We start from the raw sequence: 26,088 nt of genomic DNA, 5'->3' as shown, positions 1-26,088 counted from the left end.
TCTGTATCCCACCCTCATGTCAAGCAATAGGGAAAAGCTATCCTTTAACGGGAAAAATGCACATGATCCACCTCAACCAATTGGAGTTGGCCCCTCCCACAAAGTCAGTTCACTAGTTGATAGGCAGTGCCTTGTTGAATGTCACCTCAATAGCCACCAAGTTCAAGCTCTATGGGACACAGGTTCTCAGGTATCAATAATGATGAAAGATGGAAGGAGGAATACTTACCAACAACAAGACTGAGAGATGTTTCAGAGATCCTGGACTCACCTAATGATCTCACATTGACTGCTGCAAATGGAACTGAAATGCCTTATCTGGCATGGGTTGAAATTACTTTTAGGCTTGCTTCGGAAACTGACCAAGCTGGAGAAATGATCATTCCGGTGCTTGTGATGAAAGGTTGGCACCTGTCTCGTCCCATCATAGGCTTCAATGTTATTGAACACATCCTTGTCCAAAGACTGAAAAGACAAAAAAGTACAACACAGTGAGGAGAGCTTTCCCGAATCTCAAAAGAAACAAGGTAAATGCCCTAATACAAGCTGTTAGTGCAGAACAAGCAAGTGAGTATGCGGTAAAAACAAAGAGAAAAGGAGTTGTCATTTCAAAATGCAGTTGCATCCAAATTAACTGTTGTGTAGCTGCACAGCCTTTTAAAGAGGACATGACTATGCTGTTTCAGCCAGACCTGAACAACCAGTGGCCAGATGGTCTTGAGTTTCACGACACACTTGTCAAAGTCAGGAAAGATGTGCTTCCAGTTATTTCTGTTGATGTTTCTAACACGACCGACCATGAGATCACCTTGGCAGGACGTACGTTCAACGTTATTATAGAGAACATTATGACAGTCCTGCCCACTCAGATTTTTGAGAAGACTGAAACACAAGCCACAGTGAATCACACAAGTACTAAGCCTACAAGTCATGAATGTGAGCAGTGGGATCCACCTGTGGATCTGCGCCACCTTACAGACGATCAGAGAGCAACAGTGAAACAGATGCTTCGAGAAGAGTGCCTCTCTTTCTCAAGATCAGATGATCACATTGGCTGTATTGACAAGCTGCAGATGTCTATTTCTCTCAAGGACACTGAACCAGTCAAACGCACATATATATCTGTGCCTAGCCCACTTTACTTTACCCTTAATTGCACATGGCTGGGTCAAGAAGTCAAATTCATCGTACTCCTCACCTGTCGTGTGCGTCAGAAAAAAAGATGGCACCCTCCGGTTGTGTATAGATTACAGAGACTTGAACAGAAAGACCCATGCTGATCGTCAGCCTATCCCCAGAGTCCAAGATATCATGAACAGTCTAGGTGGAAAATCGTGGTTTTCCCTACTAGATCAAGGCAAAGTTTATCATCAGGGATTCATGTCAGAAGAGAGTCAAGCACTGACAGCTTTTGTAACTCCCTGGGGACTCTATGAGTGGGTTCGTATCCCCTTTGGCCTCATGAACGCTCCAGCAGCATTTCAGCGCTGTATGGAGGAATGCTTGGAAGGACTTCGTGATGAAATCTGCGTTCCTTATCTGGATGACACGTTGGTTTTCAGTAAAACCTTCAATCACCATGTCAATGATGTGCAAAGAGTGCGGCGACGCCTTAAGGAATACGGCATTAAACTTAAGCCAAGTAAGTGTGACTTATTCAAGCCAGAGATCCGCTACTTGGGAAGAATCTTCTCTGAAGAGGGCAACAAAGTTGATCGGGCTGACCTGGAAGCAGTGAGAACACTGAAAGACATGAGACCACAGACGGTGGGCAAACTTAGAAAAATGCTTGGCCTACTCACCTACTACAGGCAGTATATCAAAGACTTCTCAAAACGAGCGAGCTACTTGTTTGACCTTCTAAAAGCAGACATTGCTGAAACTCCTGGCAGTAACAAGAAGGGAAAACAGAGATTCAAGAAAGGGAGTCACGTGGTGCCCTCACATCCACCACGACCAAGGAGGAGAATTTGAGAATCAACTGTTCAGTCAGTTAGAGAAACTCAGTGGGGTGGCTGGGTCCCGAACGACACCCTATCATCCGATGGGAAACGGCCAAGTGGAATGGATGAACAGAACGCTCTTGCAAATGCTCAAGACACTGACTGAGAAAGAAAAATCTAACTGGAAGGAGTCATTGAACAAACTAGTTTATGCCTATAACTGTACACGTTGTGAGACAACCGGCTACTCTCCGTTCTACCTCCTTTATGGGAGATCACCAAGACTTCCAGTTGATATGCTCTTTGGACTGCACGAGACTTCAGGTTCCAGCGGCCAGCGAGACTACGTGGAAAAATGGAAGCACGGTATGGAAGAAGCATACGACATTGTGAACCAAAATGCTCAAAAGGCTGCTGAGAGAAGTAAAAAATACTATGACACAAAAGTAAGGAGCTCAGTACTGCAACCTGGTGAGCGGGTGTTGGTAAAAAACTTGACACCCAGAGGAGGAACAGGAAAACTCAGCAACTATTGGGAGGACACAGTTCACACAGTTGTGCCAATTTATGAAGTAAGACCAGAAAGAGGGAAGGGTCACTTCAGAGTTCTCCACAGAAATTTGCTAATGCCCTGTCACCTGCCATTTGAGACACAACCAGAGTTAGCCAAACCTAGAGGGAAATCGAAAGAGGGACATAAGTCTGCACCTCAAACTCTGGAAACTGACGAAGGGAGTAGCGATGAGGACGAGCCACGCTGGTCCATAGTGCCAGTGGAAAGAAAGGAAGCATTTAAAGAATCAGGAAATGGATTTGGACACAGGCCCCCAGCAGAAAACCAGCTGGAGGGGTTGAACACACCTGCTGAAAGTCTGCTTGATGAGGGAATACACCTACCTGATAGAAACCTGCTGGATGGACCTTCAATTGAAACTTCTTCCTCATCAAGTGCTGCTGCTGCTGGATCTGAGGACTTGCCCTACCAGCGACCACAGAGAGACAGGCACCCACCAAGGTGCATGACTTATGATCAGCTTGGTATACCTTCCTGCTACAGTGTTCAACCAGTGCATTAGATGTTGCCGTACTATCAGGGGCTGGTGCCATGGCTGCCATCTCTACAGCCATACTACTTCCAACCCTCCTTCATGGATGGGCTCCAGAAGGGGTGAGCCTATGGACTTGTCATATGGGATTAAGGCCGGGTGACATTGTAGAATCTGCTGCCAAACTGTTGTCATGGGCAAGTAATGGACTGGTTCCCATATCTGCTGTCATGGACAAAATACAGGCTGTTTTTATTGATCTGGACAGTCACCAAACTTGGACTCTGGCCTCGTGTTTATGATCTGCGGACTGTTGACCATCTTCAAATTGTAGCCTCTGAACTTTCAGCCCCAACTCACAAAGGATCGCCAAGTCAGGTTGTGAAAATTAGTAAATGTTCATTTTTGTTAATGTCGAAACAACATTTATTGTGCAGGGGAGAGTGTGACAAGTACAAATGATGGTTATGTTGTTGTTATTTAAACTCTGTTAATCCTCTTATGTTGGATCTATGGTATTTTATCTGTTGTGTGGCCTGATCAGCTGTGCGTGTCACGTAGGCGTGGAGGTGCAGGCGGAAGCAGGACTCAAATGCAGGTTCTTCTGACGTGCTCTTTATTCAAATCAAAACTCACCAGAGACTGTGCACCAACGACGAGTGACGTTTAGACAATGACGCGACAAGGGACAACAGGCACACGGGGCTTAAATACACGAGGGAGGTGCAGGTGATTGGACACAGGTGGAAACACTCAGGCAATCACGGGACAAGGCAGGAAGTGAAGTTAACCCAGGACCACAAGGAACATGAAACTTCAAACTAAAACAGGGAAAGAGACCAAACCGTGACAGTGCGGGGATTGATTGGTTTTGTCTTCACCTCATAGTCTGGAATTCGCGGGGTTGTCCTCATTCTAGTAAATACGTTTACTGAGGAAACATCACAAAATCACTCTTGTGATTATTTCTCCCCATTGCAGGGGCGTAACATCTTCATGGGAGACGGAGCAGGCTTAGATGAGACACTCTCCATGTGCCTCAAAGTGATTTAGGTCTTCCACATGTTTGTGGGTTGTTCCAGAGACAATAAGCCTAAAATATTATGTCATTTTAATGGGGGTTAATATATGCATTTATCTCAAGATGCCTTCTAATATCTTAGGCAGTGAACAGATTATTACACAACGGCCTCATATATTCTAATATGTGTCACACTGATCCAAATGTGGTTCAATGCTGATGATCTTGGACAAACAACAAAATCTCAAGAAGTTAGACAGAATTTTAGACGTATTAACAAGTGTTAATCCCCATCATTTTACACAGATTGGCAGGTAGGAGGGGGGAGGGTTGTCATGGCAGGACATTTTGAACTGATGTTTAACCTACTTCTGCGACCAATCATGTGGACAGGGGAGGTCCCTTTTGTTGTTTTTGGTTTTTCAGGAGCACAGTGTTACTTTTTAGTGTTTTAAATGAGATTTACTTCATGCTATTTTGCTGACCAGCAATCCAATCATGGATTTTTTTTAAATTAGATTTGCTGCTGTTTTTGAAAATTGCTGTGCTGGTTGGTGTCTGCGGCATCATGATTACATTACCGTGGAGGTTGCCTGTTGCCAAGTGGCTTTGTACATGATGGCCCGGTGGAGGCTCTTCTCGGATAAGGCCGAGATACATGCATCTTAAGTGTGCATACAAATGTTTTAAAATGTATCCCTTTGAATTCTGAGGCAGTATCATGTACAATGATACTGCCTCTGAATGTATGTGCATGTGGAGTGTGAAGGAGTCACTGGTGGAAAAAGGGATGTCAGAGTCAGACAGTGGGGGATCCGGCCTCCGTTAAACGAGCCCAACTGTCGACGGGAAGGAACTGTTTGTGTGGCTTGAGGTCTTGGCCCTGATGGACCTCAGCCTCCTGCTAGATGGAAGGGGCACGAACCGGTTTCGTACGGGGTGAGAGAAGTCAGCTACAATCTTTCTAGCTCGCTTCAGGGTCCTAGAGGCAAACACAAATCCTGGAGAGAAGGCAAAGTGAATGACACGCTGCAGCCTGCCCTTGTCCTTGGCTGTGGCTGCAGCAGGTTGGAGGTTGTTACGATGGAGATAGGAGGAGAGTTGGTTAAAGATGCCTCGTTCAATAGTTTTGGACAGGAAGGGAAGAAGAGATACCGGTCTGTAGTAGTAGTAGTAGTAGTTTCTTCAGAAGGATTGAGGGTGGGTTTCTTCAGGAGTGGGTTAACTCTTGCCTCTTTCAGAGTGTTGGGGAAACAGCCAGATAATCGAGGATTGTTAATGAGACAGGTGAGGAAAGGAAGAAGATCGGGGGCAATCGACTGTAGAATGTGGGATGGAATGGGGTCGAGGGGGCAGGTGGTGGGACGGGCAGAAGTTACCAAGGTAAGAACTTTGTTAGGAGACAGGGGTGTGAAACAGGGAAATGAGGGCGATTGAGGCAAAGTCTGTGGGATATAGTTGGAAGGAGGTGGGTTGGAGAAGGAGGAGCGTATGTCAGCTATTTTTTTGTTAAAGTATGTACTTTGTTGGATCGTGTCTTCATACTGTCCGCACATCACTGAGATTCAACGTCAATGTCAGCCAGTCCACCACAGGATGGAGATCCTAATGATATGAATGAAAGAAGTAGACACAGTCGTCATGTTTGTATGTCTTGTTTGTTGTTAAATCGTTTAAGATGGTTTATGACTTGCTTGTGTTTTTGTTCAGTTTGACGTTTCAGAGCATTGCTATCTGTTGGCTGTTAACATTTTTTGAAAACGACCTGCAGTTTGACATTTGGAAGATGTGTGTGCGTTTAAGCAATGGGGAGAAATTAATTTAGTCCCCCTGACCCCTCCCCCGCGTGGTTTAGTTGTTGAAAGGATGGCTGAAGAGACATGGATTAAGACAGATGTGCTTAAATGATACTGAAGGGGGGGACTTAGCACGGCACAGCCGGGGGATCATTGATTAAAAAAAGCCATGTCTTTAGCCTGAGCCAAATCCAGCCCTGCACTGATATACCAAAGCTTCCTGTCCATGACACTCCCCCCGTACCGGTCAACGAGCATACCAGCAGATTGGGGAGGGAGGGATCAGGGAGACAGCGATGCTGTAGACCCGCTGAGTCTTGGAGCCACTTCCCTGTCCCCCTTCCCTCCTCCCCTGGGCTTGCGGTGGCAGATACTGGGATTACACAGGTCAATTATACACTTAATCTGGCTTTGCCCAGAGGGGATTTGGAGCGTCGCTCATTGATTGATTTGAAGTATTTCCGTTGACCTTAGGTAGTTACCAGATTCACGAGCGTGGTAAAATTGCACTTCTGTGTGACGAAAGTTAAAGCGCTTTTTAATTGCAGCTGCTCATCCCTTCTCACTCCGTTCACCAACTGCTGGTGGCTGTGATGGAGCGGGCCGGGGTCAGAGGTCATATTGAGCTGCAGATTGGGGGATTTCAGATAGTTGTTGTCAATGTTCTTTGGTCACGGCGGACGGGCGGGCGGGTTTGTGGATGGGTGTGTGTGTATGGTGGGGGGGATTGTTGCAATGGCAGCAGACTACCGGGTTACGGAGCTGCCGTCATACCACTTGGCTGTCCAGAGCGATTCACTTTGCCGGCTCCGGTCATGAACTGCCGACCCCCACAGCCACGCCAAGTGAACAATTTAATCGACACTGAGCTCAAGCAACACGCAAACCTCCAGTAGCCTGTGGGATGTCTCATTCCACTCAAATGACTCAGAAATACTATACTATTAAAAAATGTCAGGAATAACTGAGAACATGGAATCATAATAGAGGTAGCATAAAATACCATAAAATGAACACGCTAATAGGAAGTTAGAAAAAATGTTTGCTCATTGGATCTGCTGAAAATATTGAAACTGTTTCTTGCTATTTGAATCATTGCTTTAAATTTCTAAATTGTACAAGACAACTTGACTTTTAAACAAATCAAGGAACAACTCCAAGTACAATTGTATACCCCATTCATATACAAGTAATGATAAATAAAAACATCACCCGTCACCATCAGGTCTGATGATCTTTATTGTTTCCCAACAAGACAACTGTGATTCATTACATCAACCAACATCACAGTTACAGACCGGGACTAGACGACCATGACTCTTTATCTATAACATATAAAATATTTAAAAAAATAGTGCATTGGTGTCCTCTTGCTGTTTCTCATGCTGGTCAATAACCTTGTCTAGGTTAAAGCAAAAGTATCAGTGAAATGATTACAGAAGTAAAATGATGGTGGGACTAATAAGAAAGGGCCGGCTGAGCAGCGTTAGGTTGACAGTGTGACTGTTCAGAACTACCTCTGAAAAGGTTTCACTTCCGTTTAATGAAGTCTGTAAGCAGCTTAGAGTCCTCAACAATTACTGAGAAGGAGCATTTTGTTTCCCCGCTCCCTTCCTTTTAGGTCTAAATCCTTTGTGAGCATTCCCAGCTCCAGGAGGAAACATCAGAGGACTCCATGGCCACGATCACCCCGAGAGGAGGGAAATACTAGTTTAATAGAGACCTTTCCTTTGTCCAATCCCTCGGGTTTATTGATTGTGGCCGGCAGGGTGAATTGATCGAGGACACGCATGTCATCTCTCAGGTCTCTATCACCCCTTTTAGAGCCCCCTTCCCTCCCTCCTTTGCTCTGCCTTGTTAAAAAGGGAGGTATGGTGGCATTTGTTTGATTAACTTCTCCGACAAAAGTGACAGCTGCTCACGGGCGTATGTGGATGAGTGGCCCAGCGCCGCTCCCTCTTTGTACATCTGTCAGAGCCGGAGCAGGGCGAGCAGGGTGAAAAGAGACAAATTGGACCCAAAAAGAAGGCCATTCACCTTCTCCAGACCCCCCTCTGCCGCTCCACCCCTCTCTGCTATTCAGGTGCTCGGCGGGACCCTCAAGTGCTTGCTGGCTTATTCCATTTTCACTCCCCCTATAGAGTTCCCTGAGCCCACAAGTGTTTTAGCCCTCTTTTTCCTTCCCTCAATCCACGCCTAAGCGGCTCTTTGTAAGTAGAATGGCTCACTTTTCTCAGGGCCCGAAGCCGGCGGCTTTTTTCTTTTTTCATTGTCCACCACAGAGCTTTTCTGTTGCTCATTGTATGTTTATTCAATGACTGGTCGCTGACCGTAATACCAACTGTTTGGTTCCTCAAAACATGTCTCCCCCCCACCCCCGCCGCCCCCAACTCCCTACACCCACCGCCCCCAATGTACACCCATCCCTTCTCCACACCACCATATTCTAATGTTGCTCCTTATGTAGTTTCTCTTGTCCACTGAACCGACACTTGCGGGTGGAAGGAGGCGGCTGTTTTATAGGAGAGCCAGAAATCTGGCTTGAATGGAAACCCGGACCTGAGAAAAACATTTACTTTTCTCCTGTGTGACTGCGGCTTGGATTGACCACCATCCTGTTCCTCAGCACTCCTTTCCTCGCCATCTGCCTGGTTGAAATGCCCACTAAGCCCATTTCGTTGCCCTCCCAGCTGTGCTCACACCGTGCGGTCAATGGTCAGCTGAGGTGTGGCTTTTGTGGAGCTGGGACAATCAAACAGTTTGAGACCTGTGAGCTTGTTGAGCCCAAAATTTACTTTAGGTTTAATTTAGTCCTCCTGGCCCTTCCTCCACCTCCAACATACCCACTTCCTCAAATGAAAAAGGGGGACAAAAAGGAGAGAGGAAAGAAAAGAGAAAAAACGATGACAAAATCTATAACTACACGCTCGGCCCCATTGAGCCTCGTTGAAAATCCCCTTATCTTGCTGTCCACACTGATACATTTGAAAATATTTGATGGTGTTACTTCACACTTTTCAGACATCATGTTCTCAAAGTTCCCCCCCACACACCAATGACCAAACAATAGGACAAAGAAAAAGTGAAACGTTCTGCTTGGTCGTTCTAATAAAAAAAAAACTGCATACCTTCTTTTTGTCTTTACAATCCTAGCACAGATCTCTGTCAGTCTTTAGATTAAAGGACAACCCCTCTAACCCCTGGCACAGCCCTATCCATGACCACACCAAATGTAGCGATTTGAAAAATTGCTAAAGTCGGAATGGCAATCAAACAGTAAGACATGTGTGCCAACCTCTCTGGTTTCGGGAGACAGACGTTTGGAGGGGAGAAATGCCCGTTCACATTATTTATCCACATTACAGTCAACGTGGCCTTGACGAGGACATCATCCAGCCTGAGAGGTTGAGCTTCATTAATCTCCAGAAAAAAGCTCTGTTTATTCTCTGAGGTCCTGCTGTCAGGTGATAAGGTGACACAGTGGGATCAGGGACTGGTGGTGTTGGTACTGAGATTGGGGTTTGGCAGTGCGGGCTGGGGGGCGCTCCTGACTACCTGTGTGAGTTACTATGTTAATTGAGTGTCGTCACTCTGCTGAGCTTGTGAGTGAGACTAGAATAGGCCAGCGGTGGGCCCTGAAAAGCAGAGCAGGTAGGATTAGACAACCCCTTTGTCCATGATGCATAATGTCTTGCAGTCAGATGTACCACCCCGCCTCACCCACCTCCCCCCAAACATCAACCTTTTATTTGTTATTTCTTTCCTTGTCTTTGTCCATGTGCATATAGTGTGTGTACACTACCGTAACCACGTGTGTTTTCAAAGAAAAAGTAGTCTGGCTTTATAGAACTCAGCGGCCTTCCTTCTCCTTCACAATGAAGCCTGCCACTTGGCATTAGTGTTGCCACACCAGCAATCATCATTCCATGCCTCCTGCTAATTGCAGACACAGCTGGGTCTCAACAGGACATTCTCTCTCTCTCTCTCTCTCTCTCTCTCTCTCTCTCTCTCTCTCTCTCTCTCTCTCTCTCTCTCTCTCTCTCTCAATCTCTCTCACACACAGACACAAACACACACACACACCAGGTTGTCAGCTAAATGGTCCTCTGTGCATGAAAAAGGGATTCCAATTGATATCCTTTGTTATTTTATGTGTGGTTGGTAGTTACAAGAAATTAAGTTACAAACGATGTATTGAAGAGGGTTTTCTACAGCTAAATAACATACAAAACGTTATTACCTTTGTTTGCAATTTTAAAAAGGGGCTCGAGGTGTATAAATCATGTGTATTCATACATAACGTGGTGGATACAGATTTGGCATGACCTGGTTTAGTACAGCGATCCCAGCGTGATATTTGACTTCCCCGATTCTGTGGGTTAGGGTTAGGTTTTTTTCCACTCATTTTTTACGAATATTGAAATGATGATAGTGTTTTTACTCTTATTAGATTCTCTACAGCAAAGCAGAAATGCAGCACTATAAACTAAATTACTGATGATGTTTCTGACCCTCAGTAATGATTATTGGTAGTAGTGTATTACAGGTATTACAGGTAGAATAATTATTGGTGCATGAAATAAAAATAGCTTTCGGATGAGTAAGCAGGATAAGTCTTTATGTAACTTTTCATCCCCATTCCAGGGATACAGTATACTCAGCCACGGTTTTAGCAAACTTGTCAGTGCTTCTGTATTTCAATTCCCATCCTTCTACTTTTTTTAAATAAATATTATTCTTATTCGACAGATGGTAAACAAGCTACCACGAACATTCTGTATTTGTAATGCATGGAAACCCAAGTCTTCAGGAGAGCACCATTCTGTAAAGCCAACTGCTGTTGCAATGTCAGCTACATGTTGATATTAACCTCTTGAGCTTGGTTTTTACCCTTTATTGTTTAGCTTTTTAGCCAACGTTTTTATTGGCTAAAATGTAAAAATTTCCAAAACCTTTGGGTTGACATGACAACTATGATTCAGTTTTAAAACCTTTTCCATGGTTAACTTCCAAACCGGAATGTTAAGTATAAACACAAATTACAGAGCAGTGATCACAGTGAATATTTCAACCCCCCCTGCCTAGTAACGTTGAACCTGTCTAAATGGGTTTTACGGTGCTATTATTGGGTGTACTGTACGCTGTGGTATGGCTTGGTATCATTGGAAGACATTAATGTTGCCTTTGTTTTTATCTTAAAATTGGGAAGTATAGGCTATGAACAATCCTAAGATTTGTTTCAAGCCATCAGTACTTGAAACTTATTGATACTGTTTATTTTGTCCCCAACCTTTTCTGCCCCAAGGACCGGTTTGGTATATTGACTACATGTGGTATATTGTCTACATTTAGTTATACTGTTATACTGTTAGCAGTTATACTGTTAGCAGTACAAATGCTTTTTGGACCTCAGTGAACACGGTGTCTCTGTTGTTATTGTAGCGGGCATGCGCTGTACCCGTGTAAAGAAGTGAACGCTACGCAACATGTTGTCCGCCTCGTCAACATACCACAACCGGTGTAATGTTAGACAATATTTCACAAACCGGTCTTGAAGGAGTGGAGGATAGACTGGCCCGCTGGTTGGGGACCAATGCCTTAACTCACAAGCCCCTTTCACACTAAAGAAGATCGACCGTTACAAAACCTTTTTTATTTTTCATACTGAACGAAACAGCAGCCAATAACACCGCTACAGGAATAGGATGTATTTGTTTGGGTCCAGTTGCTTTTGTCCCTGTTGTCTGCCTGTTTATCTCGTTCTGTGCTTGGAGGTTAGGGACCCCTGCGGATCCCGTTGTCTATCCAATATCTCCCAATTCGCTGGCTTTCTCGTTTGCGGTAGATTAGCCACAAACTGCTACTAGCAAGATGTACAAGTGTCCCCTTATCAAAATGTCCCCGTTCTGCCACTACCTCGTCTCCCACAGACGTTGGCTCGGCATGTGACTACTTCCACTGCCGTCTCACAAACGGAAACCATTTCTTTCAGGAATTTTCATTTACTGAACCTCAAGATGTAATCTGAACCATGTTAATGACACATCAACCATGTCACCATGTTTTATCATCCAAGGAATAAATATTTTGAATATTTTCTAACTTGATTAACTTGACCACAATGCTTTTGGAAGCATAAGATCATACACTGCAGGATGAAGGGGGGAAAAAGTATAAAAATTGTATTTTAATAAATCTTTAAACTTTGGTCCATTAATTGAAACCAATGAACAAAAAACAAATGTAAAATGTACAACAGTTCCAACAAAATTATGATTAAAGTACATTTGTAAACAAGACTAAACGAACATTCAATGAATTTCCGTGCAGTTTGCAAACCTCCGCTGCCAGTATCCACTCAGTCTGATGATTTCTTCCTCGGCCCTATTGTAACGTTTAGAAGCACACACACACACACACAAGAGCAGCAGCAGCAGAGGCAGAAAGAGGCAGAGTCCCAGGTTGCTTGTAATCCCCGTGTACCTCCTGTGGTGAAGCTTCTCCTCAGCTCCAACATTCCTGGCTCTCAGCAGCACAAAAGCTCCTGAGCAGCCCCACAAAGGAGGGCCTCTGACCTTACAAATCAGTTAGCTTTTTGTGGGATTTGTGTATGTGTGCTTGCATGCCCTATTAGCCCCTTTCACAAACTTTAATGACAGTTTTGTCCTACCTTAAACCAAAGGTAGTCTTTATTTTCATTGCATGCAGAACCCATGACTTTATTTATTTTTAATAAACCCTTCAAAACGGTGTGCTTACTTTAGGATGTACCCTGCTCCTGCTCATACTAGTGTATTTTTTCCCTCTTCTAACATTCACGCTGATTCTGCCCACCCATTAGACTTCTCCCCTCTTTGGATTTTCTGCGTCACCACTGAAGGGCGCTTGTTTGTGAGCTCAGCATATATTCTTTATGGGCGGTTGCTATTCCGTTAATGGATTTGTCAACCCACCCTCCATGGACTTATTTCAATTTATACTGTCACTCATGAATAAACTTAGTAAATCTTAGTTGAAGAATTAGCGAGTGACAAATGAGGAAACAAAGCAATTTAAAAAGAGAAATGTACACACACTTCCATTGTGGTTGTGTTTTAAAACAGAAATAAATAGCCCTGAAACACTAAGTCGGTCAAAACTAAAAGAACAAAACAATTGTTTTTTTGTCTTTCACTAAAAATGCTCAAATGGACTTTTGGTTCTGACCTTAGTTCCGGGGTTTCTTAGTAGCTGGAACCAAAAAGTACATTCATACATTCATACAGTATTAGGACTTTGTTCATCGCATATGTAGGTGACAAAATTATCTCAATTAAAAAAAAGTTGAATCCATTCTGATGCGTGCTTCTGCTCCACGTTCTGCAGTAGTCCGCTGACATGGCAAACACTGCTCTTAAACTTAAAGCATTCTTCTTTGCCCTTCTGATTTAAAAAAAGGCCACATCCCTCCCATTACCCTCCACATAAAATGTATGCAAAAGGGTCATGACAGAGGTGAGTAGGTGGGTGGGAATGCGAAGAAGGAGAGGTGTGCCATTTTTTGTATCACATCCTGCTGGTGGCAAGGCCCCCCTGCCAAGCGCCATGTGAAGATCCGGGTGTGAACACTGGCTGTGAGGCAAGGTTGTGTGTGTGTGTGTGTGTGGGGGGGGGGGGGGGGGGGGGTTCGCTGGGATGGGTGGGTTGGTGTCAGATGGGGGCAGGAGGTCGCTCCATCTCCCAACTCTCGCTTGAAGGGGGGATGGACCGGCAGATGCACATGTGTGTATGTGGGAGTGTGTGTGTGTTGTGTTGTGCATGTCGCCTGTGTATAGGTAGGGGTTCATCAGCATGTTGTGAGGTGACAAAACACACACAAATGCACACACAGATAACCCATTTGAAAGAATCAAAGAATTTCCTTCAAATGGAACTCGTTAGGGATCAAATCTGTGACATTCTATCGGGTTATGGCATTATGTATTCAGAGCAATATTACGCTTTTTTTGGCTGTCAACAATCACTGGCCCCCTGCTGATCCCCATGCAGCCCCAAAAAAGAGACCTTGGGTGAATCTGACTGTTCTGATTAATTTATTTGGCGAATACCTGCCAAGAGGAAAGAAGCACCATAACTCTTTATTTTCGACAATCTTAACAAACTTCAACAAGTGGACACCACATCTTTAATCCTGCCCTGAAATGATTAAGATTATCATCTGGAATGTAGGAGGAAAAAAGTCTGGATAAAAGAAAGTTAAGTTAAAGGGATGATAGGAAAACACAATAAATGTACATGTTGATGCAAGATGTGCAGAACAGTGCACAGGTAGGATGGCACGAAATAACCGAAGAATCATAGAAAGATGAAATAATGTCATTAATTAGTTTTTAATTTGTGAATTTAATTCAATTAATTTCCGTTTTGTACAGCCCAAAATCACAAATTACAAATTTGCTTCAGATGGCTTACAATCTACACTCACCGGCCACTTTATTAGGTACCCCATGCTAGTAACGGGTTGGACCCCCTTTTGCCTTCAGAACTGCCTCAATTCTTTGTGGCATAGATTCAACAAGGTGCTGGAAGCATTCCTCAGGGAGTTTGGTCCATATTGACATGATGTCATCACACAGTTGCCGCAGATTTGTCGGCTGCACATCCATGATGCGAACCTCCCGTTCCACCACATCCCAAAGATGCTCTATTGGATTGAGATCTGGTGATTGTGGAGGCCATTTGAGTACAGCGAACTCATTGTCATGTTCAAGAAACCAGTCTGAGATGATTCCAGCTTTATGACATGGCGCTTTATCCTGCTGAAAGTAGCCATCAGAAGTTGGGTACATTGTGGTCATAAAGGGATGGACATGGTCAGCAACAATACTCAGGTAGGCTGTGGCGTTGCAATTGCAATTGGTACCAAGGGGCCCAAAGAGTGCCAAGAAAATATTCCCCACACCATGACACCACCACCACCAGCCTGAACCGTTGATACAAGGCAGGATGGATCCATGCTTTCATGTTGTAGACGCCAAATTCTGACCCTACCATCCGAATGTCGCAGCAGAAATCGAGACTCATCAGACCAGGCAACGTTTTTCCAATCTTCTATTGTCCAATTTCGATGAGCTTGTGCAAATTGTAGCCTCAGTTTCCTGTTCTTAGCTGAAAGGAGTGGCACCCGGTGTGGTCTTCTGCTGCTGTAGCCCATCTGCCTCAAAGTTCGACGTACTGTGCGTTCAGAGATGCTCTTATGCCCACCTTGGTTGTAACGGGTGGTTATTTGAGTCACTGTTGCCCTTCTATCAGCTCGAACCAGGACAGGTGTACCTAATAAAGTGGCCGGTGAGTGTATACACATCCTCTGTCACAAAACAGATCATGGGCACAGAAAAAACTCTCCCCAGAAAGGAAAAAAACCTTCAATTTGGAGAAAAAAGGAAGAAAGATAGACAGAACGGCAGAGGAGGGATCCCTCTCTCGGGAGCAACAGAGTGCAATGGATGTCAACCGTAACGAACAAACAACGTAAAATATGTACAATACATTCAACTCATAGGATAGAAATTATCCAGATTTAGAGAGCACTGCAAGAACAACAACACCTCACATGTAACCACTCACTATCAGATATAATCACAGATGTAACGACCATAAGATATAACCATGGATCCGTTATCCACAGAAACCTGCTGGGAGGAACAGCACAAAGACTTCAAGGAACAAAGCAAAGTCAGTAATGATGACAGTCATAGTAATGTGACTAATAACAATATTGATAGCAGTAGCCGGTGCCATGGCAGGAGGCAGGAGACAGGACCAGTGTGCAGATTTAACCATGATCCATGGAAACCTGTGAGGAGGGAAAGTACAAAAACTCGCCCGGCAGTCTAGGCCTTGAGCAGTCTATCAAAGGGCTGGTCCAAGCTGACCTGAGCCAGCTCAACTATAAGCGCTATCAATCTTCATGGTGTGTTTTGTTCTTTACGTGACATCAAAAATGTTTCATCAGCTGAACCTCATTGGTATTGTAGTATTTAGAGAAATCTGCAATAACAATGATGAACAGAACAAGATTTCTCAGAAACCAGTGGTGATGGCAATAAGCAATGGACTTGTGGTATTATCCAAGAGAATCCAATGGTTCCATGTGTGGAAACATGGATTATATTCATTGGATAAACATTCTAAAAGGGAATTCAGAAAAAGAAAGAGCTCTTGTTTGGGCCCCTTTATACAAAGAATCCTTAAAGGAAATTTGTACATTATGTCATCCTCAAAGTAGATGCATTAGATAATTCACAAGGCAGGACCAGTAGAAACAGCAGGTAAAATGAACAGCCTGTCAATGCAATGTCAGGCACGCAGCCCATCTGCATTGAAGCTCTCTGGTTAGACGACTCTCTCCAAGACAACTTGACAGTAACGCTCTCCACAAGTATCAGCATCATAATGATGGTTTGGATAATGATCCATGAACGGATATGTTGTCAATCTCTGGGCTTTTGAGGAACATTGTATCACAAATGCAGGATTGATTTTAATGTAATATAAACAAGATAATTAATACCGTGGCAGTTGAAAAGGTTGTTCCCTGATTGGCTTGGAATTGTGTTGAACTAGTCAGCAGTAATAGAACACACCTCACAATGGATGGCTAGATGGTTGGGTGTAAAAAGTTGGCATCCTTTTGTCATGTTGGGTTCCGATGGCCACATTTCTTTCACGATAAGGTTAGCGTCTCAGATCAGATGATGTCATATGTGTCAAATCCCTGTGCAGGTAGCCTGCGTTTTGGTTCTTTTGGAAGCGGAAGCAGTCTTTGGCTGGTTGTTATGCTCATGCTAATAAAAATCGCACCAACAGCATGTGAGTTACATTAAAACAGACTAAATGTCGGCTTCTGAAAGCACACATTAAGTGGCCTTAACTGAAGACAATTCTCAAATGGGCTGTAAGAGAAATTCAATTTGTATTTGAACAATGAGATTTAATGTATTTTTATTCATATAGTTTGTGGCTTAAGGCTTCCCAATCCATACAATATAGACCCCTTCTATTCTAGAATGCAATGAAGAACAATTTACTCAACCCAGGGAAAGCTTTATGTCTCTAAGTCCTGTTCTTTGGGTAACAATTGAAAGTAGCCATGTAAAACTTCTGATGGATCAACAGCCACTTTTTTTCATGAAGAAACTGACATTCAAATTGGCATTAAAAAGATCTTAAAGTTGATGAATATCACAGGCATTATGTGTACACAAGATGTCCCTGACAGACCTCCAAAATGCCAGTCGTGGCACCAAGACGACTTGTGAAATAGCTGTCAGAGCCTCTTTTCTGTATAAAACCAAGAGGAGTAAAGCGGAACAGGACACAAAATGGCTGCTGCAAAAATGGCTGCAGATGGGAGCTGTGGGGCAGTGCAAAGTCTTAAGAAAAAGGGATGCGAGGGAGGAATGAATGATGGAAAGAGGGAGAGCAGCCAGTCAGTGGATCAGTCACTCCAGGCCTGGCCTCTCAGCAGGGGTTTGTGCTCGGGGCGAGATCACAGGCCTGCTGCTACGCCGAAGCCTTCACAGGCACACAGCGACAGATAGGAAGCTGCTGGCACCAGGTCGCCTCACTGATTCACCACAGCACTGCTTCGGCACAGCCATTTTCTTTCCTTCACCCATCTTCCACTGACGCAACTTGACCTACAGAAAGGTTCCTCATTATTCGGTCATTGACACAATTGTCCTCATATTGGATCTTTACACAAACATAACCATTTGAAAGGAATCATTCAGGCTGTGCTTTGCGTGGAGACAGAGCTTCAATTGTATTGTTATTTTTATCCATCAGGTAAACGTAGTTGGAATTACAACAAATGACATACAATGATATACCATATATCAATGGTAGACCATGGAAAACATCCGTGGTTCATGACCAACAAATTAGTCAACAGGTGAAGAAAAGCCCCTTCACATCAGTGGGCCAGGTCCAGAACACGTACATGTGTCAAAGTCAACAACCAAGAGAAAACATCCCAGAGGTTTCACCACAAGATGTAAACCACGGTGAGCTTCAATAACAAGAACTGCTAAAAATAAAAAGTTTTACAGTTGTGGACAGATGATACAAAGATGAACTTGTACCCGAATCATGGAAAGAGAAGAGTGTGGAGAAGGGAAGGAACTGCTCATGATCCAAATGTATTCAAGTATTAGTATCATTATAATAATATTATCGACAATGACCCAAAACACAGTGTGTGTCTGCTCTTCTTGTGGCCTCAGCAGGTCTGACCTCAGAGCTTTTCAAAATTCAAAATTTGACAAAAATATTTTCGCAATGCAACAATGAGATGTTCCAAAAGTTCATCTGTAGAACAGCAGAGACTCTATTGTAATGTTATCTAAAGAATACTTTATATAGGGATCTAGTTTCGGTCCTGGCCCTGTTCACACTGACTTATTAGTTACTTACTTACTTACTAGAATCAAGATGAAGGATTTTGGGCTTGATGCCGTGGGATAACTGTCACACAGTCGGATACAAGCACAGCAGTTCTGACACCCTTAGGTAATCAGGGAACTGTGTACTGACTGACTGACTGTACTAAATACAGATACATTTGCATGAATGTTGTTATAAAAATGGCATTACGGATTTACTGTCATTCATAACATTGCACATTTTATGATCAGCAGAAGGATTTATGAGTAGTTAAGGTTTTTTATTTAATGCTAAATTCACAACTTTGCAATCCTGAACTACGAGCTTAATTCAGGTTGAGTGAAAGGCTGCTGTGTGACTTTCTCATTGCCTCTGTACTTTGTCCGTGCTTTGTTTAGTGGACGTATCAAACACAGATATGGGCTGCTTAATATTCTGTTATAAATTGAACATTCCTTCATCTAAAATCTTGTAACTGATGAGCAGAATATGCTTTTGATTTTGAAATGTGTCAGAGTTGACGAACATTGGAGCTCATATTGATTAATTATGATAAAAAACTTTCAAGGATACAATTATTCTTGTACAACTAAGCCCTAAGCATCCCATGCCTCACAAACACAGACCTAAAACACTGCTACAATCTCCCTCTTCTTTTCTCCTCACAGTCTTTCACCCACACCCACCCTGCTTTGACCCTTAGTGCTGAAAGTCAGTCGGCTTCTATTAGTATCATATCCGCTCGTCATTATCCATTAATTAGTCAGGCAACAGTCAGGGTCCATAGAGAAACATCTGTACCCTCTCGGCTCTGTTTCGGCATGGTTCTGTCCCCTGAGCTCGCTGTGCCTTGCAGAGCATACTGTTTAGAGGGCTTGTCTAAATAAAGCAGGGGGACTTTTGTAAAAGTAGCAGGACCAGTCATGGCTTTAGTACCTCAGTACCTCGTCTAAAAGAACCATAAATTAGAAAAACGCAACCACATAAAAAAACAGTGTAACTAGAGATAACACAACAAAATAGGAAAAACACTCTACAAATAGACAGTTGTGGTTGTTGTTTTGGTTTAGAAGTCATCTATCACTCAATTCATCTTATTTTAATTAGCCAAAAATAGCCAATTACAGATTTGCCTGAGAGGGCTTTTCAGTCTGTACATATGTGACATCCTCCGCCCCAAAACCCTCACATTGGCACAGGTAAAGCTTCCCAAAAATAAAATAAACCTTTGATGGAGGAAAAGTGGAAGAAACCTGAGGGTTTCAGTGAGCTGAAATGTAGCTCATGTGAAAACTTTGACGAGTGCTCATGACAGAACATTCTGCTGTGCGCCAAAATCATCACACACCTCCTGATTTAATGGGATTCCCATTAGCAGAGGCCTTGTTGCCGACAGGATCTCCCTAAGGGTCGACGCTCCAGACTCAGATAAATCCTCGCGTGGAAAACGAGTAGAAACTGTTTGCAAACTCACAATCTGAACACACTGTGTTCTTGTGTTTCTACAGCAATGGTACACCAGTACTATGAACCTTGTAGGAACATGGCTGACAGACAGAATGGACCTGCAGCTCCATCTGCATCAACTCAAGATTCTCATCAGGGTTGTCAAGGTGAGAACGACTGTCTGTTACCTTTGGCTACCACTCAGCTAAATGCATCAAAAATGTGTAATCATTAACATTCTCAATAATCACTAACATGGCTGACTGACATTTTTACAACATCTAACTGCTGCTTCCTAACTGATTGGGTACTTGTTGTTGTTGCAATGTATATATCTCTACTTTTCGTACACTGTGTGAGGTTTTTGTCAGTTGCATTAAAGCACAGAGAGGGTTGCACAACTGTTCTTTATCATGAAGGTGTCATATACTAAAAGTAAGACTCAAAGCCAACTACAGAGCCACTGTGCTGCCCACACCGACACCTGTCCTGTGGTTGACACCTAAACATTAAACACTAACACCTAAACACACACATTTTTTTTAAGACTGAATCAAGTGGAAATAAAAATGAGGTGCTGGACTGGTAGGAAAACGCACATACGCATGTATGTATCATACATAAAAGTCTTGTTGAGTCTAACAAAAAATACCTATTTTTGATTGACACATTTAACGGTTTGGTTTGTCTCTTATAGAAAAAGTACCGTGACTTCCGCCTTCAAGGGGTTTTGGACTCTACGTTGAACAGTAAGATGTACGAGACGGTGAGAAACCGGCTGACGTTGGAAGAAGCCACAGCCTCAGTGAGAAAAGGAGGGATGCAAGGCATTTCCATGAGGGACAGTGATGAAGATGAAGATGACTAGATCAAAGAGCCTGAAACTACAAGAACGTTTGCAGCAGTACTCTGCCCGAAAACCCATGCAGCCTTTCTGAGAGTCAAAAGAGATCATTCAACTTTACCCATTATCTGCTCCTTCCCTTATTCACTCCTGTTATGACTCCACATTCTGTCAGAATTGATTCAGGAATGAAATGCATTGTGTGTCTTAACTTCAATATACAGGGCTTGTAATTCATGCTATTCAAATCACACACCTTTAACTGAGACATCCACAAATGTCCAGAAGATTGTAACAGGAGAACACCCTGCCAAATGAATTAGATGAACTAAAAGGTTAAAAACAGGCAGGAGAATGCATCTATGTGGATTCCATTTGTTCAAGGCATGAAAAAACATTATGTAATTGTAATTCGTGAAAGTGAAATGATGTTGATGTTGTTGTTTTTAAGCCAGCTAACAAATGCCTGATGAACATTTCACTCCAGAAGTCCCCTTGTGGTTGATCCCAATGGAGCTACAAACAACAGAATTAAGATATCAACAAATAATATCATTATTAATAATTCCAAAATTACCACGGAATGTTCTCAAGCAATATGGGTGACTATTTAGTTCTCAACTCAACTGAGCGTGGTACCTTTCTTTGTGTTATGCTAAACAACGTGAAGTAACTGGCTGTAAAAGTTTGAATATTGTCTAATATTACTTTTTTTGCATCGAGCCTAAACCATAAAAGCTAAACAGAATGTTCAAAATGATGTGCTGTGATATGACGTGATAGTAATGGTTTTTTTACGTTCTCAGGCGTGTTTCTCTAACAGTCAAAACAACTGTCGGTCAGCAGATGGAATCCAAGGCATTGTAGACTATTGAGTCATTCTAGTTAATTAGTGCCTAAAGTAAATAGAATTTTTTTTAAACTTCTAGGGGATCATACGGATTGGTCATCGGTCAGCTTTAAACTCTGAATTATTCTCAAGCTGTCTAAATTGTTCTAGGTGGTAGCATGTGTGAAGCATTGTTTGTCAGTAGCTCATCCTCTATAAACAGATTAATGCAGAAGAATGGAAGTATTCTGCTTTCCGTCGTAGCAGGTTAACAGCCTGTGTGGAGAGCAAAGGAGGCAGAATGCAGAGCCAGAAAAGCATTCCACAGAATGTCTGATGACGGTTCTTTTCAAACCGTCTTGTCGTAGTCGTCTCTTGACTGCAGTCTAGATTGGCAGGTTGCTTTCAGTGGGACCGTAAGTAAATGTCAAAGGAAAATCTTGGTGCAAACGCCGTCTGTCTGTATCGGCCTATCCACAAGGTACAGCAACACACAACACAACACATTTAAAGATCAGGTATGATGGAAGCAAAGTTCAGTATGTCTGGAAAAAAGGGGAAACGTACTTGGCTCTCTTTGTCACTGCTCTCGATCTGCTCCACTGATTTACTTTAAAGACCATATGCAGTGTTGAGGTAGTGCAGTCTATCAGCCCGGCACAACTAACACTAACCTAAATTGTTTTAGGTAAATAGACTCAGTTGCCAGTCTGTGAGGTCAGTAAAGTAAAACGACAATGCATTTTATGGAGAGCATAATGCTCACAGCAAATTTCCCATTAAATATTTTTGAATAGTCTGCTGAATATGGTTGCCCCCTTTATTTAAAAAAAACACTAACGTCTGATTAAGTAACACAAAGACATCAGTTCACAAGCTCATAATAACCCCTAAGTACATCAAGATTACTTTCATGAGGGGAATTTGTGCACAGTACATCAAGTGAAGGTATACAAAAAGTGAAAATATCTTGTTTCGCTATATTTTGTGCAGTGAATTTGAAGCAAGGCTTTTGAAACAATGAGGTTACAATCTTAAGGCATCACGCTTCGGCTCTGACGATACATATTACTCTGCTAACAATTCCACTAGTTCTTCCATTAGAGAATGAGAAAGCTGTAGGAATCCTCAAGAAGGTGTTACTAACTGAACAATATTTGTCAAAGTGTTGCATATGAATCTTTCAGTGGAAACACAGGCTTCTGCAAATGTTGGTACTTTGATTTTCACATCGATCTAACCTTTGACATTCTGCTGTCTTCATTTTCTTTGATAAATGAGTTAGCAAGGCAATTAACAGTTTGTTGTCTATTGAAGTCAAATACTAGTATACTAAATAATAGTTTTGTTGCCACGTTCTTTTATGTGCCCTGCACTTCACTCCAGGATGTGTGACGAGTCAAATCCACATTTTTCTAATGGATTATGGGAGGTGAAGTGTGCACATGCTTTGTTCCTCTGTTTTCTATACTGTACACCTGAGCTGTGTGTCGCCCGTCGTGCAGGTACTACACGTCCCCGGTATTGTTATTTGTTGTTACCGCTGGGTTCATCTTGTTTCTACCTTAGAGGATAAATAAAGGGGAATGGCAAATGTGCAAAGACTGTGTCCGCTCATCCGTTCTTGATGTTGAGGATGGTTTGAATATGAAATCAGCTGAAAAATGCTTAAAACTTTGTTCAAAAAAAGCCTTTGGGTTTGTTACAGAGAGGTAATACATTTGGTTTCAACTATACTGTCAGAGCTAACCCCTCAGCCAGCAGGCTGTGTCAGACTCCAGAATAAATACATATTGATAATCCGTGACCTCCTTCCGTCCCCCACAGAAGCGTTTCCTTAAGGAAAGGAGTCAGATTAATGCTGTAGATTAAAGCATCAGTCATCTTAAGAGTTGATATTACCCGAGATCAAATCAGAAATCAAATCAAGACCCCAAGATGGAAACTAAGACTAAAGTCAGGAGGATTAATGGAAGATATAATATAGTCCGAATTAAAAGAAGAGGGGATATATTTTAATTATGTCATAGAAGGGGGAAACAAATCCTTCTCAGAAGAATAGAGAAAAAGAAATTAGGTCAATCCAACTGCTACTAAGGTTTGATGAAAACGCCCTGTGCATTAAAAGCTTAGTTCATAGAGCTGATTGCCTAAATGTTTCACTCTTATACTACTGGTTATTGTTCCTACATCAGATACGGTTACCCATGAACCCATGATACTGTATTATTTAACTTGATAATTAGATTAGAATTTAGTGATCATTTTTCTCTCTATCTCTTAATGTTTTGATCTTTGCTGTTGATGAACACAAGAGAGATTGGTTCCTTTTTGCGATTTGCTTTCCTCTACTCAGAGTCACTCGCACCATTGTGTCGCAATAGTTTTTCAACTTCACACATTTAGTGCTCACTGGTGAAACGTTTGCTCAGTGGTATGTTCCCAGCAGAGCTGCAACACTAGTAGACGTCGTTAGACAGAACGCAGTCGTTATATGATATCTTTGGAAGTTTGCAGGCTTTTCTCGTAACATTTTAATCCAAGTTGTAAGTAAAAGAAGCACTGAAACCCGCTTTACGTTTGAAACTCTCATCACTTCACTAATTTCCGAGACTTACCCCAAATCCTCACGTAATGGCTTAACATCAGACAGGAGAGGTTGTTTAAGAGGTTGGAATGAAATATCCCAAATATATAACTGTATATCAATAAAATGTAGTTTTCCTTTAAATAGTATAACAAAGTTAAATTCCAAAGATTGATTCCCCCACACCTGTGTGGTTATTATAAGCCTCTGACCTGTTAAGCTGCCATTCAGTGCCATTTCTCTAAATAAAGGCTGGCAACCTTTCTGGAGAAGGAAAGGCAGAATGGAACAAAAGAATGTGCTATTGAAGGTGATGTGCCAAAGACCTCAAATGCTGTCTCCACAGAGGCCATTCCCTCATATCCTACGCATAGGAGAATAATCAAAGCACCCCAGCTCTTTCAACATCCAATCTGCGCAGTCGGTGAGCTGCCTCCGAGTCTCGTTCATTTAATATCCGCATGAATATCCAGACATGATTGGGCAGTTCTGTGCGGGCGACGACACCGCAACGGATTAATGGGCCTGGAGATTTATGCCGGCACGATCTGATCTGCTACGCCTTTAAAGCCTCAATCAAGAGGGGAAATAGGACATGATAAATGTATGAAAATAAAAAGAATATCCAACTGACCATCACAGTGAGAACTGGCCCCGAGTTTCAGCAATGACGGGCCGCTGCTGCGGTATGAGGAGTCCTGCAGTGATACGGATGTGAGAACAAGCCGTTTCCACACATTGAGTCCATCCAGCCGTCTCCGACATGACACGTGTGGAAGATGACAACGGGGAAATGAAAAGATGAAGGGGGGAATCAGTCCATGTGGAGACATTCAAGCTGCCAAATGAATTGCTCCATGTAAAAGAGGCATTTCATTTAAGAAGCGCTTCACGTTGTCCTTTAAGGCAACCACCATCAGAACAGGCCAAGAGATGTGCTTCGTTTCGTATGGCTGCGTTGCGTTCCAGAAGTGTCAGAATTGCCCGCCATTTGAGGGGGCAGGTAGATGTCAGATCCATCTAATAAAAGCGGCGCCACAAGCCTCTTATTTTTGACTCCCTGTGCACCGAAACCTTCTTATAGGGCCTTAGGAGGGGACAACAAGCCCGCTGATTAATTTTAGATCTTTTCCTTGAAAAGCTTACAGTTTAAAGCAATCTCACTCAGTGTTCAGGCAAGACATGAAGACAGATTGGGGTTTACCTCCAAGAGGAATATTACACAGAACTGTTAGTCCTGTTTCATGGTCACGTACAGTAAGCCCATATGGGATCAACAATATCACAGTCTTAAAGTGGGACTGCTGAGGCCACTGTTATTATTAGATGGATGTTGGTTGGGAGTTAATCTCACACATTTCTTTTGGAAGGATATTTTCCAATGTTTTCCCACAACATAAGCATGCATAATATATAAAATATTCATATTTTTGTTGTTTTAAACCCCTCCAGAGTTCAGCAGTAGTGCATGGAGCCAGTAAAACGCTGGCTTCCTCCACTAATGCTCCAAGGATTTCTTCTGTCCGTCACTACTGCCCAAGGACTCCTCAGTAAGGCATGTCTTCGCTGAGTGACTGTTGGATGCACACACACACACACACACACACACACACACACATCTATGTTAACCTGTAAGAACTGTATACATAAAACTGCTTTGATCCACCACTGATGCAGAAATAAATCAAATGGGTTACAAACATTCAAACTAAATTCCTTCTGGCAGAAAATTCTCAAATGGCCTAACGGTCTCCTATTTTTCAAAAAACATTACATCTGACAAGCTGATGTCAAGATGTCTGTTTTGCTAAATTGCCATGAGAAATCAGAAGAAATCAAGGGGAACTGTTAAGTTTCATTGACACTATGGTCACTTCAGACTTAATGGAAGTAGGAGGCATGTATCTGTGAGCTCTGGCCAACCGTAATCAGTGACGACATGTATAGCTGCATGACACCATTCCTCCGCTGGTTGTCAAGGTGATGCCCAGTAGAAAATGTGGGCTTTTTGTGGTCTGATTAGGAGGTACGGCATCCATCTCACAAGAAATCTAACCCAGTTTCTCAGTGGACCTCATCCATGACCCAGAGTTCAGACCAGGAAGCAGAGTTGCAGCTTTACTTCTCTGTGCTTCCATCAGAAATATATT

At 42.9% G+C, this 26,088-nt stretch overlaps 1 protein-coding gene across 6 annotated transcripts in view; it reads left to right on the top strand.

The window, feature by feature from the left end:
* Positions 1 to 22,947, top strand: part of cadpsa (Ca2+-dependent activator protein for secretion a) — a 131,533-nt gene extending 108,586 nt beyond the window's left edge. For all 6 annotated transcript variants that reach the window (XM_037490298.2, XM_062563812.1, XM_062563811.1 and 3 more), the window contains 2 exons: positions 19,741 to 19,845; positions 20,376 to 22,947. In XM_037490298.2, the coding sequence (XP_037346195.2) occupies positions 19,741 to 19,845; positions 20,376 to 20,546 (276 nt within the window). In that variant the 3' untranslated portion in view covers positions 20,547 to 22,947. The remainder of the gene's footprint in view (positions 1 to 19,740; positions 19,846 to 20,375) is intronic.
* The last annotated feature ends 3,141 nt before the right edge of the window (positions 22,948 to 26,088 follow it).

This window comes from Pungitius pungitius, chromosome 8 (assembly GCF_949316345.1).
Source record: "Pungitius pungitius chromosome 8, fPunPun2.1, whole genome shotgun sequence".
Classification (NCBI taxonomy): Eukaryota; Metazoa; Chordata; class Actinopteri; order Perciformes; family Gasterosteidae; genus Pungitius; species Pungitius pungitius.
The sequence above is the reverse complement of the archived record's forward strand: the minus strand, read 5'-3'. Positions and strand labels throughout refer to the sequence as shown.